Below are 19,482 nucleotides of genomic sequence, written 5' to 3'. Positions count from 1 at the left end.
GCAATTAATCCCATCAGGTATGTATTTTGATCTTACGTACTGAGGTTTCATCTCTGGAAATCTGATTTGGATCTTCCCTTTTTAATCTTCCATGTCTTATATTTAACTTGTTCAATCTTTCTCTAGCTCAGGGATGTACCATTAAAGCCTATAGGTCAAAGCCAACTCACCACCTGTTTTAGAAATAACACTGTTTTCCAGTATATAGACACATCCATTGGTTTACATATTGTTTATGGCTGGTTTTATGCTACAACAGAGTTGAATAGTTATAACAGACTGTATTGTATGGATCACAAAAAACAAAACTATTTATTTACCATCTGACCCTTCAAAGAAAAATTCTGTGAACTCCTGATCTTATCATCTTGAACATATAGAAGACAAATATAAGCGTTTTAATGTCTTTGTCTGTCATCTGTGTCATTTTCTAGGTTGGTTTTAATGGACTGATTTTTCTCCTCATATGGATTCATATTTTCCTGCTTTTTTTTATGACTGGCATATTTTGATTAAATATTAGGGACACAATGAATTTTACTTTTGAGTGCTGGATGTCTATTCCTGTAAATATTCTTGAACTTTGTTCTGGTACACAGTTATTTGGAAAGAGTTTGATCCTTTCAATCTTACTTTTGAGTTGTTAGGTGAAACCAGACAGCATATAGCCTAGGCTTAATTTTGCATCACTACTGAAGCAAAGCCCTTCTGCCTACTCTAGTTGCTGCACTGTGAATAAGAGTTTTCCACACTGGCTACTGGGAACAGGCACAAATCATAGTACTGAATGAGTTTTAGGAATTCTTTCCTCTTAATTCTTTAGGTTGGTCCCCCAATCCCACCCTCGAACTTGGGTAATTCCCTCACATACATGTGCTGATCCATACTCAGCTGAAGACTAGAGGGAACCCTCTGCGATCTCTGGAGCTCTGCGCAGCATTTTCCTTCGTTCTCTGCCCTGGAAACTCGAGCCACCTTGGCCTCTGTAGCTCTATCTCCTCAGCTCAAGGTGCTTACTGGGCTTCACCTGGATTCCCCCTCCCTACATCATGTCCTGGAAACTCTCTCCAGGCACTAAGCTGGAGCAATCATAGGGCTCACCTCATTTGTCTCCTGTCTCTCAAGGATCACTGTCCTTTCATGCCTGCCGTCCAATATCTTGAAAACCGCTGTTTCATCTATTTTGTCCAGGTTTTTAGTTGTTTCAGGCCGGAGAGTAATTCCAGTCCCTGTTATTCCATCTTGGCCAGAGGCGGAAGTCCTAAAAGCTACTAAAATTTTCCAAACAGGGATAACTGCCTAAAGGGTAAATGGAAAATCATGATCAAGTAGATGGGACCTAACTATATTATTGTATATATTTAAGGAAAGAAACTTTTCTTTATGATATTATTGTATTGATTGCTATTTTTACAGAGGTATCCATTAAAGTAACTAATGTGTTCATTAAAATATATTTTATTGTTTAGGTGTCACTCCAACCTATTGCTGCTGGTAATAAAATAAAAATATTTTAAATTTTAAATTTCAAAATGTCTATACACATGAATTAAGCAATTCCGCTTAGAATGCCTTCATGATATATAAAAGTTAATTGAAATCATATTTACATGGACCTGTGAGACAAGTTTTATTTTCCCAGCCCATTCAATCTGCAATATTTATGCAATGCCTTTTGAAAAAGGTGGTTTTTTGTTAATATTGAAGTAATTTCAGACTTATAGAAAAGTTGCCCAAGTAGTACAAAGAATTCTTAGTCCCCTCTCCTCCAGACTGCCCAAATATTAACATTTTACCGTATTTGTATACTAGGCTTTTAAACCATTTAAGAGTACACTATAGACATAAAGCACCTTCACCAAAAATACTTCAGTGTTAATTTTCTAAATCAAAGACAGTCTCTTTTACAACCACAATACAATTATCACGGATACAATATTTGTAGCTATAGATTTTATTCACATGTTGCCACAGTCCCACTAATGCCCTTTATTGGGGGGGGGGAGGGGAACTATTGAGAAACTACTGCCCTTGGGCCAAATCAGGATAGTCACCAGTTTTTCTAAACTAAGTTGAGCTGGAACAGAAATGCCACTCATTTACATGGCTGACTTGGAGATATACGAATGGAGTTGAAAAGTCACAAAAGACTTAGTGTGCCTCAAAAAGCCTAATACGTTTATTATCTGGCCCGTTACAGAAAACATTTGCCAACTCCAGCTTTACAGCAAAAGAAAAATTTTTTCCTGGCCCAGGATTTGGGTGAATTTAGTTGCCGTGTCTTGTTCTGCTTTAATCTGGTAATCCTGTCTTTGTTTTTCATGATCTTGAAAATTCTGAAGACTATATGCCATTTATTTTATAGAATGCCCCTCCTTTTTATCTTTCTGATGTTTCCTTATGCTTACATTTAGCTTAACGTATTTTGGCAAGAACATCACAAAAGTGATACTGTGTTCTTCTCAGGATGCAGAGTATTTATTTGTAATATTTATTTGTCCATTACTGGTGGTGTTAATTTAGATCACTTAATTAAGGTGGTGTCTGCCATGTTTCTGCCCTGTCATATTACTATTTGGTGCTTTATAATACATACTTTGTGAGGACATGCTTAGAGATTACGTAAATATTATGTTTCTAATCAGATTTTAAACCAATAGCTTTAGCATTCATTGATACTTTCTGAGGGAAACAATTATCATTGTAGTCGTTACCAAATTGTGATTTCCTAGTTCCACCACTCCTTCTACATGTATTAGGTGGATTTCTTCTGTAAGGAAAAGCTATCTTCTCTTCTCCATTTATTGAATCATTTTAAAACACAGTATAGACTTCTAAACTGTCACTTGCTTATATGGGTTTTAATCTATTACTATCGTTATTTATTTTGATGATCAAAGTGCCCATGATTTGGCCAAAGGGAGCTTCTTCAAGCTGGCTCTCTTTGAGTCCTTCTGGCATGTCCCCATCATTCTTTGAGTGCCACAGCTTTTTTAATAATAACAATAATGTGAAAATAACCCAAATGACCATCAATGTAAAATAGTAAATAAAAGCAGTGTAAAGATAATGCAGAGAACTAAGTAGAAGTTAAGAGGCATTAAAAGGCACAGAACAATGGACAGGTATGATGTCAGACTTTAAAAAGAAAAAAGACAGGAATATGTTTTACATGCATACAATTTTCTTGACAGATATTAACAATGCAGGATTGCATTAACTCTAGGACTGAAACCGCAACTGGGTATCTTTTTATTTTACAACCACTGACTTAGAACTTTTAAAAATCATTTTCAAGACTAATACTTTTAAATTTAACATTTGTAATTAAAATACTCATAGACATTAAAAATGGGTAAAATCTTGTGTTTCCTATAAAATTCTTTCCTGAAAGCATTTAAGTATCTTTCAAGTCCCACTTGTAGTCAACAAACTGTGACTGGCTAAATGCAACTAGATATAGGAAGTTATCTTTACACTGCAGCCCTGGTTATGTTAACTATATACTGCCCAAGACTAATTACTCGGAGGTTTCATTCTCGCCTTTGAACTCTATCTTCTTATCCTGTGATTTTTAGGGGTGCAGGGGGAGATGTGGGATAGGGAAGATGGTAATAAGTTTATAATTTAGATACCAATATTTGATTAACTTCTTTTCAAGAGCTCCTAATATAGTTTCTAAAATGACAGCATCTTATACTTTTAAGAAATGTTTGGGTGAAAGGCTGACTAATATAATGCTTACCTAGTTAGTCGTTTAGGTGGAGGCCGCTCACCAAATTTTCTGGGGAAAAAAAAAAGGTAAGAAATTAAATAGGCTGTATGACATACTCCACAATAAGCTTTTTAGGAACCACAAAATCTCCTTTAAAACTTATACTTCAACCCTACTGAAGACCAGAGTAAAGAGAAATCCTCTAGTAAATATCTATACCCAGAAATAACAAAATATATACTTTAAAATGGTTCGTAAACAAAAACACACCCTAAGTAGGCCTTACTTCATCCTCCATCATGACAACACTCAGTGTCACACATCGCTTCTGGTACGGCAATTTCTGTCACATAAAAACATCACGGTGTGTCCTCATCTACCTATTCACTGGATCTGGCACCGTGCGACTTCTGGCTCTTCCCAAAAGTCAAAATGACCATGAAAGGTAAACATTTTGAATTGATTCAGGACATGGAGGCAGTCACGACAGCCCAGATAGACACTCACAAAAGAGAACTTCCAGAACTGCTTCAGAAAGTGGCAAGAATGATGGGATCAGTGTGTCTGAAGCGAGGGGGAGTATTTTGAGGGGGGTTAATAGCAATGTGTCTTTTACTATAATACATTTTTAAAAATTTAAATATTCACTGTATGTTGTGATCACACCTTATACATTATTACTATATATCCTGTAAAAATATACATTATTACTATATATCCTGTAAAAATATACAATATGAAAAACAAAATAAATGGTCCTACGAAGCTGTTTAGTAATTTGCTAACAAAAAAATACAAGAGGCCAATTAGAAAGGGCTATATACAACATTCTGTCTTGTCTCCAGATTCATTTATTCACCTAGTAGGGACCAAGTATAGGCATTTGGTATTCATGGGTGAACAAAAAAGAACCAAATCCAGGCCATAATGGAACTTATATGCTATTAGGACAAATGGAACTATGAGATATGCTCAAGATGTTCATCTATATGATTTATAAAAGCCAAAAAATTACAAACATCTTAAATATTGTACCTATTGAACGAATGAAGAGGTTAGTATTTGCCCAATAGAAAATATATTTTTAAAGTAAATATATAATTTATCTTTACTTTAAAAAGCTTACTCATTCCTTCATCCATAGCAGAAAATAGCCTAAGTCACACAACTCTGAGCAAGACATGTCAGCCTTTGTCGTACTTCAAATACTAGCTCTGGACCTGCTCTTACCTTAAGAAACACAGCAACACTGCTTAACACTTTACAGGTATAACCAATGGTCCTTTGCTACTGTAACAAAGATGATCGAGGAATGATGTATCCTCCTGGACTCTCACATTTAAGTAACATGCTTCTTTTAGAACAAATATCTAATGGGATAGATCTCAAAGACATGCCATGTTTGCAGCTGGCCCCACCAGGGAGAAAGCATACTTCCCCCTTATTATGTATACTGGATAGAACATTTGGAAAGCAGTTTCCTTTATTTTTATAGTCCCTTTATGCTACCTTTTCTTTTTCAATTAAAAACAAGAACAACAAACATAACTTTATAACAGACTACCAGCAGTTTGTGTAAAGAAGCAGGAAGAGTGGAAAGCTATAAATGTGGGGTGACGCAGGTCAGCATCTCCCGCTATTCTCAGCATCTGGCTTTTCAGCTATCTCCAATATTACTGCCAGGTTACGGGGGGCCTTTCCAAAAATCCATACCTGGGGAGGGATTTTCCCACGTTAAATCACAATAAGCCTCATTATCCAGATGGCACAACTGAGTTGTGAGAAGTGATAGAAAACCATTAACATGGCATATGAAGATCTTACATGAAAATTGTGTCTTAAAATCTATGGCCTCCAAAAAAGGAGGCAATCAGACGATGGGCAAACTACTCCATTTTCATGTATCGAGAGACTGAATGTGACAAACTGACATCAAATGCCTCCTGATATGATGTGAACATAGTCAATGATATTGTAATAACTACGTATGGTGTGTCAGATGATACTAGACTTATCGGGGTGATCACTTCATAAGTTGTACGTCTAATCACTATGTTGTACACATGAAACTAATATAATATTGTATGTCAACTTTAATTGAAAAATAAAATTACTTTAAAAAACCTCACCTGAAATTAATAAAAAATAAATTAAAAGAAAAACAAAACAAATGCTTGTCTCCCCAATAAGTTTTAATTAAAACAAAACAAAACACCCAAATGCCTCCTATTATCATGAATTTAGAGCACAATATCACTTCTGTGATACTGCTGCCAAAAAACGAAGAACACGAATCTAAATATAAGGAAACATAAACCTAAACTGTGGAATATTTAATAAAATAACTGAACTATACTTTTAAAAGCATTATGGTTATGAAACACAAACAAAAAATACCGAGAAACTGGCCCAGGTTAAAAGAGACTGAATACACACGATAACTGAATACAACATACTATCCAGAATTTACTTCTGCTATAAACATTTAGACACATGACAAAATCTGAATAAAATCAGCAGATTGGAAAACATGATTATATCAATTTTCATTTTCTGGTTTAGTAACTGTACAGGGGTTACATAAGAGAATGTCTTATTTTTAGAAACACTAGCTTTAGTATTTAGAGCATGACGTCTACTTCTTACCTTCAAGGGTTCAGGTAAAATGAGTGAATGAGTCAGTGAGGAGAGAGAGAGAGAGAGACAGAGAGAGAGAGAGACAGAGACAGAGACAGAGACAGAGACAGAGACAGAGACATACAACGGGATGAAAAAAATGTGAGATGTTAATACTTGCGGTATATGGGTGAACTTTGTAATATTCTTGCATTTTTTCTATAAATTGGAATTATATCAGAAGAAAAAATTCACATTCAGAGAAGCACTAATCTCTCCTGATCAAGTTGCTGGACTGACTTTGTTTGCCACGGAACCTGGTGGTGACAAACCTATTAATGGGAGGTGACATATATGAGACTATGGCCAGCTTCCTGGCATAGCTTTTACATATGTTCTTATGAAAACTATTTAAGAATCGCTTGCTGTAGGTTTAAAGTTTGATAATACCCAGTGATGGTGTAGAGTGGAGAAACAGGAATTCTCATGTACTGCTGGGAGTTTAAATTTGTGCATTCTTTTTGGAAAACATTTTGGCAATGTCGATTATAACTCAAGATGTGCATTCTTTTGAATTCCCAACCATTTCAATTCTGGAAATTTCTTATATAGGTAGACAATTTGGGACTGTGCAAAAATGTGCATACAGCAAAATGAAATAAAGAAATCATCTGTATTAAGAAAACAATTTTCTGAAAACATTTATCCATGAAGGTATGTGTGCTCCGATGTTCATTGCAGCTTTATTTATGGCAGCCAAGACATGGAAACAACCAAAGTGTCCTTCAAAAGATGATGGATAAAGAAGTTGTGGTATATATACACAATGGAATACTATTTTGCCATAAGAAAAGATGAAACAGTACCATCTGTGACAACATGGATGGATCTTGAGATTATGCTAAGTGAAATGTCAGACAGAAAAAGTCGAGAACCATATTTCACTGATATGTGGTATATAAAACTGGAAACAAAGGAACAAGACAAATGAAGAAACAAAATCTCATAGACACAGACAATAGTTTAGTAGTTATCACAGGATGGACTTTATTCCTATTGTCTTCAAATTCTATTTTAACATTAAAATTTTAGAAGGTAGTGATTTGCAGTCCTCGGCTGCACCAAGCCAGGATGTATGCACTTCAAATTAAGTTAAATATTAAGTCAATGAGGATGTAAGTCCTGACAAAATTGGCCTCTTCCTTCTCCATCCAAATTGCAGATTCCCACAATCTTCCCTCCTACTCAGTAGACAAAAGATCAGGATGGACTATGGTCCTTTGGCAAATCACCTACCGTAAGAATATGCTTTTTTTTAAAAAAATCACTAATAAAGCAGTGTCATGGAAAAATACTGAATTTGTACTAGAATTAGAACGCTCCTATTGTTAAATTAAAAATTGGCTTCCTTTGCCTATCTCTCCTAAAACTGAGATGAATAAGGAGAGAATGATATAATTAATTGTTTTACTAGATTCTGGTTCCCGTTTCCCTTCATTAACCGTTTAACACACATCTAAGTGCCTACTGTGTGTCAGGCCCTGTACTAGACACTTGGGACACATGGCAAGTAAGAAACACGGTCCCTATGCATACTGAATACAGTGCAATAGAAGCTACTAAAGGGCTGGCCACTGGGCTACATACTGTGCATGGTTATCTCACATATCAATTTTATAAGGTGGGTACCATCTTTCTCATTACACAGACGAGGAAATCAGCTTCGAAAGCACCTTGCCCAAGTTCCCATAAAGGTAAATTTGGTTCAAATGCGACTAGAGTATGATGTTCGTGACTTTCCACACACTCTGCATTGAGAAAGAACTGAAGTTCAATTCTGGATACTAACATGTTAAGACAATGCCCAGGGTATAAATTTTTATGACAGAATTGTAAAGTGCACTAATTGATCCTAAAACTCACTATGATACAGTGTAGATTTGGTTTGCTTCAGTGAGAGGTCAACAAAAAAACCTGAAAAGGAACCTTCTTTCATAACCTGACTCTCAATGCTTGACTCCTGACTAAATTTTTTAAGGGTAATTTTTTCTTTGCTTAGTACAAAGTGAGAAAAATGTTTTCTAAAGCTACACATACATAAAACTCAGGAAATCTAAAGACATCTTCTGTGGGAGCCACACGTTGGCTACTGCGTACATATAAATATAGACACGTGTGTGTGTGTGTGTGTGTGTGCCCATATACATAAGTCATAAATTTGACAATTACTCTTGGATCTTTCCCTGCACAAGGATAATACGTTACAATTGCAATGGGAACTATGAAAGTCTGGTGACTTTCGTGTTTCCACTATCGATCATTTTCTACAAAGTACATTTTTTTCTGAGTTGAAAAGGATGAAGAATCTACACACACATGCTCAGTTTAATGAAGAGGTTTTGCATTCTTCTTTTTTCTGCTGGTAGAAATTACAGACATACTACCAGCTTAACCTCCATCAAACCATGTTTGCCCAATCTCTTAAACAGCCAAACCGCTAACACACAGCTTGGCGCTCTCAGGTATTTGAATTCAGCAGTGCATCTGCCTTTTATTTTCCTTTTAAATAATGCAGGCCAGAACATCTACGGATGGGACAGCCCAAGTAAGGTCAAATGCATAAAGGAAAGGCTCTGATTCAGGTTTTGTAAGTAAGGAGTTAATAAGCTGTTTCAAAGAAGCCTGTCCCTAAGAGAAAAAAATTTAAAATGACCATTATTACTTTAAAACATGCAAAATAGGACACTGAATTACAAGGGAGAATATTCAATAGATAAAAATAATAAAATGATCAAAATTCATGTTCGGAATGGGGAAAAGAGCTTTCCAGAATGTTTCTAATAACACCATTGCATGAACAAGGAAACGCCTTTCTGCTTGACTGTTAATACCCAAAACAATATTATTTCTTTTGAATTGTAGTTTAGCTTTCTGTTATCACGTCATATTATAATAATCAAACCTCCTTTTGTGGTAAAGCCAAAAACCACTCTGAAGAAGTGGTCTTAACCACAATGCAAAGCTTAAAGAATGCTTTCTGCCAAAGTGTATCTGAGCCACTAACCTGTCAAGCTGCTTCATGCACTGCCAGGGCACAAAAAGCAGGCCCAGCAGCTGGCATCTGCTCACTCAAGCCCCACAGGAGGCCATGAGGCTCTGAAAGAGGAATACACAACACAGGGCACAGGGGTTGACGGAACAAAATTTGACAGCAAACTGCTTTGCTTTGGGTGGTACTACTATCAGGCGGCCTCATACTTCCACCACCATCTGAGGCAGCTCTGCTCAGCCAGCACAGGTAAAGGAAATTGAGAATCACCATGAAGTGATAAACAGGAGGTCATCAATAACTTACGGTGGTGAAACACTAGTACAGGAGCAAAAGGTTTGGGAGCTTGAGGGGAGCCGTGAGGAAAACAAGAGGAAAGGCTCTAATAGGTGTAGACTTAACTGTCACTTTGGGTCATTCATGCATGTACTTGCTATTTTGCTGTGCTATGAATTTAAATTATGCAAACTTCAAAGCTGCTGTCTTGCAGTTAGTTTACTAGTTAACTGTTCAGTCAACTACCCTACATCAAACTGTTTAACTAGAAAATAGGATAGTTTTTCTTTCAAGATGAGTTCTGTGGTGGCACCTTAATTTCCTCATGTTCCCCTTTCACCAACCTCTACACGTGCATGTTCCTTTAAGACACGTGGCCTCTCTTCTCTACAGTATCACTGATGTCCCTTCATTCTTGCCTTTCCATCACAAGCAATTCATTGACAAAGGCCGTCATCAACTGTATTTCCAAATTATCTCCCATATTTCCAATCCCTGATTCCATAAAGTTAGGAGCTTTCATTACTACATATATCTACAGCTTCCTAAACTGGCCTCATATACAGGCATAACTCATTTTATTGCACTTGATTCACTTTACTGGGCTCCACAGATGTTGCATTTAAAAAAAAAAATTGAAGGCAAGACCCTCCACCAGCAAAAAGATTACAACTCACTTTATTGAGGTGGTTAGTCTGGAACTGAACCTGCAATATCTCCCAGGTGTGCCCTGTAGCAAATGACAAGGAGAAAATCCTGAGATATCCTACATTAAATTACAGCAGGCCAAAGGGTGGAAGGAAGAGAACAAGGGGTTAAGCAGTTAACAACTGCAGTGCAAAACCAACAAAAGACTGCTCACACTCCTTTGTGTCTGTTGGAATTGTTGAATTAACTTAGGCTATTTTCTGAGATTATCTAAAATGCGACAACAGCCAGTTCCTATTTACACAGGAGCTTTTCAGAGCAGGAGCTTTGCAGATGGGACTGCACCTGTCCTAGTCCCACTTCACCTTCTCCCATCGCGTCTGTCTACAGCGAGTGTAATTCTTTCAGAGCAGCTCACATCTTTCTCCCCTCTAGTGCAGGAATAAAAGGCCTTGCAAAACTCCAGGATGAGGGATGTGTCTTTTCTAACCTAGCCATGCTGCTGGTGGTTTAGACTCCATGTCCCAAGCCGGGTCTTATTGCTAGCAATGGCCTACTAAAACCCTTTCGTTTAATAAACAGACTTTCAGCCTTAGAAGTTCAAATTTTTGTTTAATACAGAATAGACAAGCAGATTGCAACAAACAATATATTCCTTGTGTATGCGCTCATTTAATTCTCATTAACAATCACTAAAGGGTAGGCATCATTTCAAACTTAGAAGGAAAAACTGAAGCTCAGAATGTTATAAGGCAGCATTTCCCCGACTTCTGATTACACGATGACGATACTAAAGTTGAAGATAACAAGACCCACATATAAATATATAAGGAAGCAATTCTCTTGTCCTTAAGCGACTTACTGTCTTTGCCTTCCCAAAATAATTACTTTTATTTTTTCCTAATTCACTAATAAATTGTCAATACGCTTTTTCCATTAAAACAAACTACCTATCATATGAAAACATATTTAATGTCTCAGAAAAATCACTTCTTAACCTGTACACTATTTCTCATCCAACCAAAACTGTTCAATCCCAAGGATAAAATGCTGTAGTAATATAACTACAGAATATGAAACAATACTAATAAGGTTAAACAAACCAGGAAAAACAGCTCTAAGGAACAGTCAAATCCAGGGCCTTTAAAACCTATAAGTATCCTAGTAATGAAGAAAATGCCAACCTGTTTCCACAATAAACTGGAGGTGCACACAGTGGATTTTTTAGGCCATTAACTTGTCTGCTGGACAACACTTTTCTTAAAAATGGCAGCAGTGTACATTAGAGAAATATGGCCAAAGCTATAAGCTTGTATTATTCACATTAAAGCTGACTCGAGGGCATACAATATTAACATCAACTTTTCAAATGCAAGTCTGCACATGTTAAAAAACAAAAACTTATCATGGAATCGTAACTCTTGAAATCATATTTAGGGGCTGGCCCGGTGGCTCAGGCGGGTTGGAGCTCTGTGCTCCTAACTCCGAAGGCTGCCGGTTTGATTCCCACATGGGCCAGTGGGCTCTCAACCACAAGGTTGCCGGTTCAACTCCCGCAAGGGATGATGGGCTGTGCCCCCTGCAACTAGCAACGGAAACTGGACCTGGAGCTGAGCTGCGCCCTCCACAACTAAGACTGAAAGGACAACAACTTGACTTGGAAAAAAGGCCTGGAAGTACACACTGTTCCCCAATACAGTCCTGTTCCCCTTCCCCAATAAAATATTTTAAAAAACAAACAAAACCAAAAAACTGGATTATTTAGATCAACTATTGTAAAGTAAACAATGATTATGAGCAAGCTGATCTAAAAGGCCTAATAAGTTATTTTCTACAATGGAGGAAAAGTTATAAACAGCCCTTCAAATGAGCTGATAATAAGTTTACAAATGTTACAATGAGGAGAAAAAGGAACTATTTTACCAAGTCCAAAGAGCTAAAATGATGATTAATTTCCTCACCTTAATGAAAATATCTACTTCTCCCATGGAGAATGCCCTGCAAAGATACAATGCTTCTACGTTACTGTTGATACTTGCTCAAGAGTAGTAATGTTCTTTAATGAGGCATGTTGACACTTCAAAAAAGTGACAGTCCGGTTTCTGACAAATTCTATGGAGTGGTATGAAGATCTAAATGGGGCTACAAACAATACACCTGAAAAGAGGTCCTTAGAAGTTTATGTTCCTTCATGTAGTTGTATTGAGCCTAATAAGAAAAAAATTCTGATGTGTTCTAAATTAAATTACAGTGGCTGGAGAGCGAAAGAGAACTGTAACAAAAGACTTAGCAGATTCCCCTGTTGACATTTCGGATTAATTTCCAGGTGTCTATTTCCGCAGCTCCTCCCCTTGTTTACACGTGGGGTTGGGGACTGCTACCCTAGCACACCACAGGAGCGGCCTTTTCTTCAGGTGGACTCTGCTGGCCCCCCACACCGTCCCCCACCCCTTTGCCTACAGCTCATATACATTCTTTCTTTCCCCTTACCCCTCCTTGATGTGTAAAATGGCTCACAAAACTCTGGGACTGCGAACATGCTGTCTTTTCTACCTAGCCATGCTGCGGGTCGTTTAGACTCCATGCCCCAAGACCAGTCTTTTGGCTACCACCGTGTTTCCCAAAAAATAAGGCCTACCCCGAAAACAAGCCCCAGTTAAGATCATCAGCCAGCCCGATGCATTTAGTACATTATGACAATGTTCCAGAAGAAGATGACATGACTGTATTTGAATAAATGTAGATTGCTGTACATGAAAAAATAAGATATCCCCTGAAAATATGCCCTAATGCGTCTTTTGGATCAAAAATTAATATAAGACCAGGTCTTATTTTCGGGGGAACACGGTAGCATTTTGGGCTCAATAAAACCTTACAAAAAGACGTTCAGCTGTGGGAGGTTAAAGATTTTTCATTGAACATTTTGGCACCCAAATGAGGGGCCAAGATTTGGAGAAGCAGAAAGGGACACTGCTCTCTCAGGACGGCGTATGACACCCACACAACCCCCCAGTGGCTTATGGGACCCAAGGTGCTCCTCCTTTTTTCTGCCCCTCCCTGGATTTCTGCCCTGGATCGTGCAAACCCACACCTTGTGGGAGAAGCACCGTTTTTACTGGAAACAGAAAGCATTCATAAGTAGCCCCCAGGACGTGATGACGCATCGCTCCCTCAGCGTCCACATTCGGCAGGTACCGGTCTGCACCACGCAAGGGAAGGAGGGAATCCCCAGTCCATCAGCTGACTGGTGAGTCTGAGGGGATGCCCTCAACTGTCTCCATAGCAGTGAGTCTTTGACATAACTGACCTCAGAGTGGCATCTTGTGGCCATTCCATGTAATTACTATTCGGTGTTTGTGTTTGGCTCCCGCCTGACCAATGCTAGCTCAGCTTTGGAAACTGAGAATGGGGCTTTTCCACTCCAAAGATAAGGGCAGTCACCGACCCAATGCGGTGGGCACTCAAGAAGCAGCACTCTATCCACCAGAAAACAATTTCCCAGCCTTGATTGGTTGAAAGCAATTTAAATTATAGGAAGCCAAAGCTCCAAAACTTACCCTGCCACGGCCCAAAACACCCAAAGGTGCTTAAAACAATAAATAAATATATGGGGTTGATTCATGCAGTTTTTCTAAAAAAAAAATCTAACTGTGTTACCCTTACTAAAATTAATTTAAGTCAGAATTCAGAATCTTTCTCCCTTCTAAATTTAGATTTGCAGGAGGAAATATTTGTGAAGTTAGATTCTTGGGATAAAGGTAGGAATACATTTTGAGGGAATTAAAATTGCCCTAAGATGGTCATTTCTGAATGAATAAGAAGAGACACTCTAAATTAGATAGGTTATAGGTAGTTTATAAAAAGAAATCTTAAAAAAACAAAATTTTATATCTGGTTAAGATGAATAATATTAGAATGCATTTAAATAAGCAAATTTAAATATCAAAACTTAGTTGATGCAAAACCAGAGTTTGGTTCTTTTTCACTCTGTTAAAGACAGTTTTTCCTGTATTTATTGTTCTGCTCTAGATAAGAAATTATGAAAAAGGTTTCGACCTAGAAAGCAAGAGTATGTTTTATTAAAAGTTTCGTGCTTTATATTGAAGGGTTTTGCTAACAATAGGTAACTTGTATTTTTGTTTGATATCTTTAGTCACTTTGAATAAATAATTTAATTTTTCATAATATATGATATTTTAGTCAAGTATGCTTGACAAACTTCCCAGGGTTCAAGTTTTAAGACTCCCTTAACCTGGAATAGCTTTGGGTTATTCCAATGGGCCCCTAGAATGCCTCCAAGATTTATTCTCTCTCTCCTTATAAAAGGGAAAATTTAAACTAATTGAGTCTATTTGATATACTACAATTACATGGGAAGCTTTGTCAAAGAAATAATAATTACGTTGTATTTTATATACATTATATAGTATTTTCACTTGTAATTATAATTATCTCAAAATGTTGTTAGAGAAAAGCAAATTTGTTTTTCAATTGCATTATAATCAGATCTATAACTATATCATTTTAATTAAATTTTTTCTCATTTACAGTCATTGCTTTACTCTGATGCTTTTGCAAATATGTTTCATCTTCAGAAAGATCCATGGAGAAGACTGACTTACTCTAAATATGTTTCTGAGAATAAATTTTCAGATTATCTTTAACTGGATGAAGATTTACAGAACTCTAAAGAATAACGGGACTCATGAAATACTGGCAAATGATCAAGATAAACAAGAGTTATGGGACTAAATGAGGATAATTATTTTTATGCCTTTTTATTTGAAATTGATTTTTAAAATCTTTTGTTACTTATGACTTAGAACAACTTGGTAAATTATACCTTTGTAAGTAATACTGAAACATTTACATTTTCCTTCCTACCTGATCCCTCCAGAATTTGGAAACTCGTCATGAGTACTATTATTTTCATGGCAACATGGTTATTTACAAAAATTCAGTAAGAAACTCTTCTCTTTATAACAGGACACAATTGGAAACTGGTTTTATTACCAAAGCTGTGGGTGGAATGTCATATTTGAGCAGGTTTAAAAGAGCCTATATAATCAATTGCTGTTTTTCCAGTATTTATACAAATAATCAGGCCTAATTTATTAAAGCTAGACTTATGCAATAAAGTCTTAATTTGGCAATATTTGATAAAAAATGAGGGTGATTTTTGAGAGAAAAGTTATGTTTCAATAGAAACTATAATAATACACACTATGGATATCAGATTCTAGCATTCAGTTAATTGTCTTTAAAGTTTTATTTTTCACCTGTTAACTGGATTACAACCTGAATTCTTCGTTTTCTTAAATATTTGGCTACAACTCTCCAAGCTAACGTTTCTTTTTTCTACCTTCCTTTGACTTGGAATTATTGGGAACTAAAACGTATTTTTTCCTGTGCCTTACAATTACAAACTATAGCTAGACAACTTGATGTAAACTGTAGAGAAATGGCCAATACAGCTCATGCTTAAGTAATCTCAGTGACTGATGCTGTGTAAACCAGTTGAGCTGAGCAGGTACCTGATGACCTTCAAACTGCAGGCCATCAGACTATCACGGCCCGCCTTCGCTCCAGCAACAGAAGCTTTGAGCCTTACATCGAAAAATCTCCTTGATAGCCTTATAGACTCAGGAACTACATTTATAATTTACTTTAATCATTAATTTTGTTTCTTTTGTCATTAACTTTTAAAAACATACCCCTTATTTAGATGTCTAACTGCTTACAGTAACCTTTTAGTTGGTTGCCAGCAGGGATAAACCCGTTATTTAGAAAACTATTACAAGTTGGTTCAATATTTTGCCTTTTTTGATTATGATAATTTTTAATGTTATACCTGTTGCTTCTCTCAATTATGCAGCTCCATAAATCAAATCCCAACTAACATGATGCTTGCTCGACAGATGGAACTAGCTACCTGTATCTTTCCAGAAGTTACTCTTCAAAAAAATTGAAATCCTCATCAGCTGGTGACTGGTAACACTCTTTGCCCATAAGTGGCCGAAGAAGACATCTCATCACCTGATGTAATCCCTGGACTTCCCTCTGTGGGACAGCACCACCTTGGAATAAGCCTTCCTAGCAATGGTGGGACAATGCCTTGAACATAAAAGGGCCATTTAAGCATCATTAAAATCATGCAGACATTCTACTGGGATGCTTTCTTCAGAAGATCTGGATAAAAGGGGGGAAAGTCACAAGGAAAAAATTCTTGAGATGTTCTATTAAGTTGGTGCAAAAGTAATTGTGGTTTAAAAGGTTAAAAACAATTGCAAAAACTGAAATTACTTCTGCACCAACCTGATAAATTATAGTGGTGAAAGAGACAGAAGAACTCGAATAAGACTTCTCACATTCCTGATGTGCCTGTTGGAATTTTGCTTTCCAGGTGGCTATTTCCGCAGCTCCTCCACTTGTTTACACGTGGGCTTTCCGGGCGGCCACCCCCAGCCACTCCACAGGGGCCGCCGTTTTTTTATGTGGGCTCCACTGGCCTCTTACACCTTTTCTCACCCCTTGCCTGTTGCTTATATAAATAAATTCTTTCAGACCACCTCTTTCTTCTCCCTTCCTTCCCTCCCCCCTCTGCCTGGTACTGTAGACTCCATGGTCGAAAACCAGTCTTTTGGCTACTAGCATTTTTGGCATAATAAGACCCAAGATTTTGGAGTTTAACATAGGAAAACCTGCATTTACCAGGCGCAGGTCTCCAGCAATTTCATCCAGGCCATTTTTTTTTATTGTAATAACACTAATCAAATGCTAATACAAGACTCATTATGTGTAAACTGATAATGATGCAGTTAACAAATTAACTTCTGGGCTTTTAAAAATTAAATTCTCAATGCTAAGTATAAATTTGAACTTTGGAATGAAACTCAAAGTTAAAAGGGGAATTATTCTAATTGTTGACTTCTTCCCCTGGTTATCCATCAATGCCTTGTTTTGGTTCTATTGCTCAAGAATTAATCCTAGTGGTCTGGTTATACCCACACACTGTTTATTCTGGAAGAGGAATACTACTTGTCCTGGGTCAGCCCTCTTCACTTTTGGACAACCTCCTAGGACCTACGTCACATGCTATTTTTCATAGCATCATCACTTCCACTTGGCCTGACTGGTTCTCAGACCTCAAAAACACTCTTCATGTATTATTCTAGACAAGAAGAATGTAGAACAAATATTCTGTTGGTTCAGGTTGTATGTAAAAGTGCAGAGAACACCGAGGGGTGCTAAGGGGGGAAAGGAGAGGGGAGGAACACTAGAGTGTACGCAGTAAAAAAGAAGAGAAAGACTGCGTGAGGAAGCATCACAGCCACCAAGTAGAAGAGAAATAAAGGAGAGCAATGGAGTGTCTAGAGACCATAAAAAGGGCAACTGCCTCCCTCCTCACAAAACAAATCTGGTCGATCCCCCAAATGGAGCTGTTTTAGCTCAAATACAGAGCTTTCTCTTCTGTGGGATATGAGCACAAATTACAATCATTCTTGCTTTATAAAAAATCTCATACTTGGATAATGGATCTCTACCATTATGAGATAAACCTACTGAATTCATAAACTATTACCAAGTTTTGTTCCCCAAAAGTCCAGGTCTTTCTAACCCTTTTGGCTATTCTATAGCTTCAGCCTCCACGTCTGTAAAATAGGAATGTGAATTCTAACAACCTGGAGAGCTGTGTGAAGACTGAGTTAATAATACATGTAAAACACTTGGAAAGGGGCCTTTTGTAAGTGCAGTACTCATTAAATGTTAGCTATTTACGCACTCAGATTTCCTCAGCCTTTAGTTAGACTTACAAATCCCAACCTGCGAAAGCGCAGAGTGATGACAAAACTGTAAAAATTAAGATCAAGATCATTTTGAAATAAGATTACTTCCTTAAATATCAACTCATTCTCTCCATATGTAAATTAAGAGATAGGTAAGTAAGAGACAGCTGATCTTCCAGGATAAGGCAGATGTCTTAAAAACCCAGTATCAAAAGTTCATTCGTTTGACAAATATTTACTGAGTACCTGCTCCGACTAGTCACTATTCCAGGTGTACAGGAGTCAACAAAATTTGTGTAATTTAGGAGAAGGAAATGGAAGGCAGAGAGACTGAAAATGTGTACCCTGTAGTGGAAGTGCCAGGGGCCTACCTCCTCCAGATCACCCGTGTTTTACATATACTTCCGGTAAGCTCCTTGCCCCTGGGCTAGAATTTCTCACAGGTTAGTTTTCCCAGGGGAATTTCAACAATAAAGACGTTCTAATAAAGCTAAATTTCATGCACTTGATTAATCTAGCTGCTTAGCTGCTACCACCAGGACTTGTATGTCCATTTTTAATCACTTATTATTATAAAACACAAAAGTAGCATATTTTCAACTTATATGTTGACATGATAGTTGTTAAAGCAACACCTGGGGACTTGTGGAGGTCAACTAAAGCTGCCGTTATTTTATTTGCACTTCCCTCTTCACTAGCTACATAACAAAGCCGCACAGAGCTCACCTCCTGAAATGAGTCAGAAGGAATCTGGCTACATCACTGGTGAGGTCTCCATAAGGGAAGCTGTACTCATTCACGAAACAAGTGTGGCATTTTGAGGACAGAATGCACGCATATTTTCCTGCTCACTTATATACTCTCCTCTTAATCCCATAATCGCTCAACAGTACAAGATAAACTGACTTCATTGTATTTTTCAAAAGGAGTGAGACCTTGATTTTCATGACCATTACTGACACAGCATATCCCACTTTTCAATTAAGTTCATACTTGAGATGGCGGTCTAAAGTACTCTTTTAATACGGGGGAGGGGGGGCTCAAAAGATGGTATTAATCTATCTAAAATGAATGCTAGCATCACATTGTGTTACAATTTTAATAGTTTTTTCTTTCTTAAATGTGTATACATTTTTTGGCACCCTCTGTAGATATCCCAGAGCCCACAGAACTGCAAAATAGTGTTGTTTTCAAATAAAATATAAAATAGCTTGAGAAATTGCCTAATGCTAACAATACTGCCATTTAATCAAGATTTTTAAAACTAATCTTCACAATCTAAAACATCTTTTTGAAATAGTCTCAAAGCAGCTAATCTTCATTCTTAAAGGGTGATTTTGACTTGTTAATAACCACAAGTTTACTGGAATCATATCTAATAATTAACGTAA

At 37.2% G+C, this 19,482-nt stretch overlaps 1 protein-coding gene across 12 annotated transcripts in view; it reads right to left on the bottom strand.

Moving 5' to 3' along the window:
• Window positions 1–19,482, bottom strand: part of RBPJ (recombination signal binding protein for immunoglobulin kappa J region) — a 201,128-nt gene that overhangs the window by 38,975 nt on the left and 142,671 nt on the right. For 8 of the 12 annotated variants that reach the window (XM_074322037.1, XM_074322024.1, XM_019743886.2 and 5 more), the window contains one exon: window positions 3,746–3,784. The exons of 2 other annotated variants lie outside the window; for them this stretch is intronic. In XM_074322037.1, coding sequence (XP_074178138.1) covers window positions 3,746–3,784 — 39 coding nt within the window. Of the gene's footprint in view, window positions 1–1,101; window positions 1,300–3,745; window positions 3,785–10,333; window positions 10,382–19,482 lie in introns of those variants that run through there. 2 more of the 12 variants (XM_074322076.1, XM_019743893.2) reach the window with 2 other exon arrangements.

This window comes from Rhinolophus sinicus, linkage group LG02 (assembly GCF_036562045.2).
Source record: "Rhinolophus sinicus isolate RSC01 linkage group LG02, ASM3656204v1, whole genome shotgun sequence".
NCBI lineage: Eukaryota > Metazoa > Chordata > Mammalia > Chiroptera > Rhinolophidae > Rhinolophus > Rhinolophus sinicus.
This window is presented reverse-complemented; position numbering and strand designations above follow the sequence as displayed.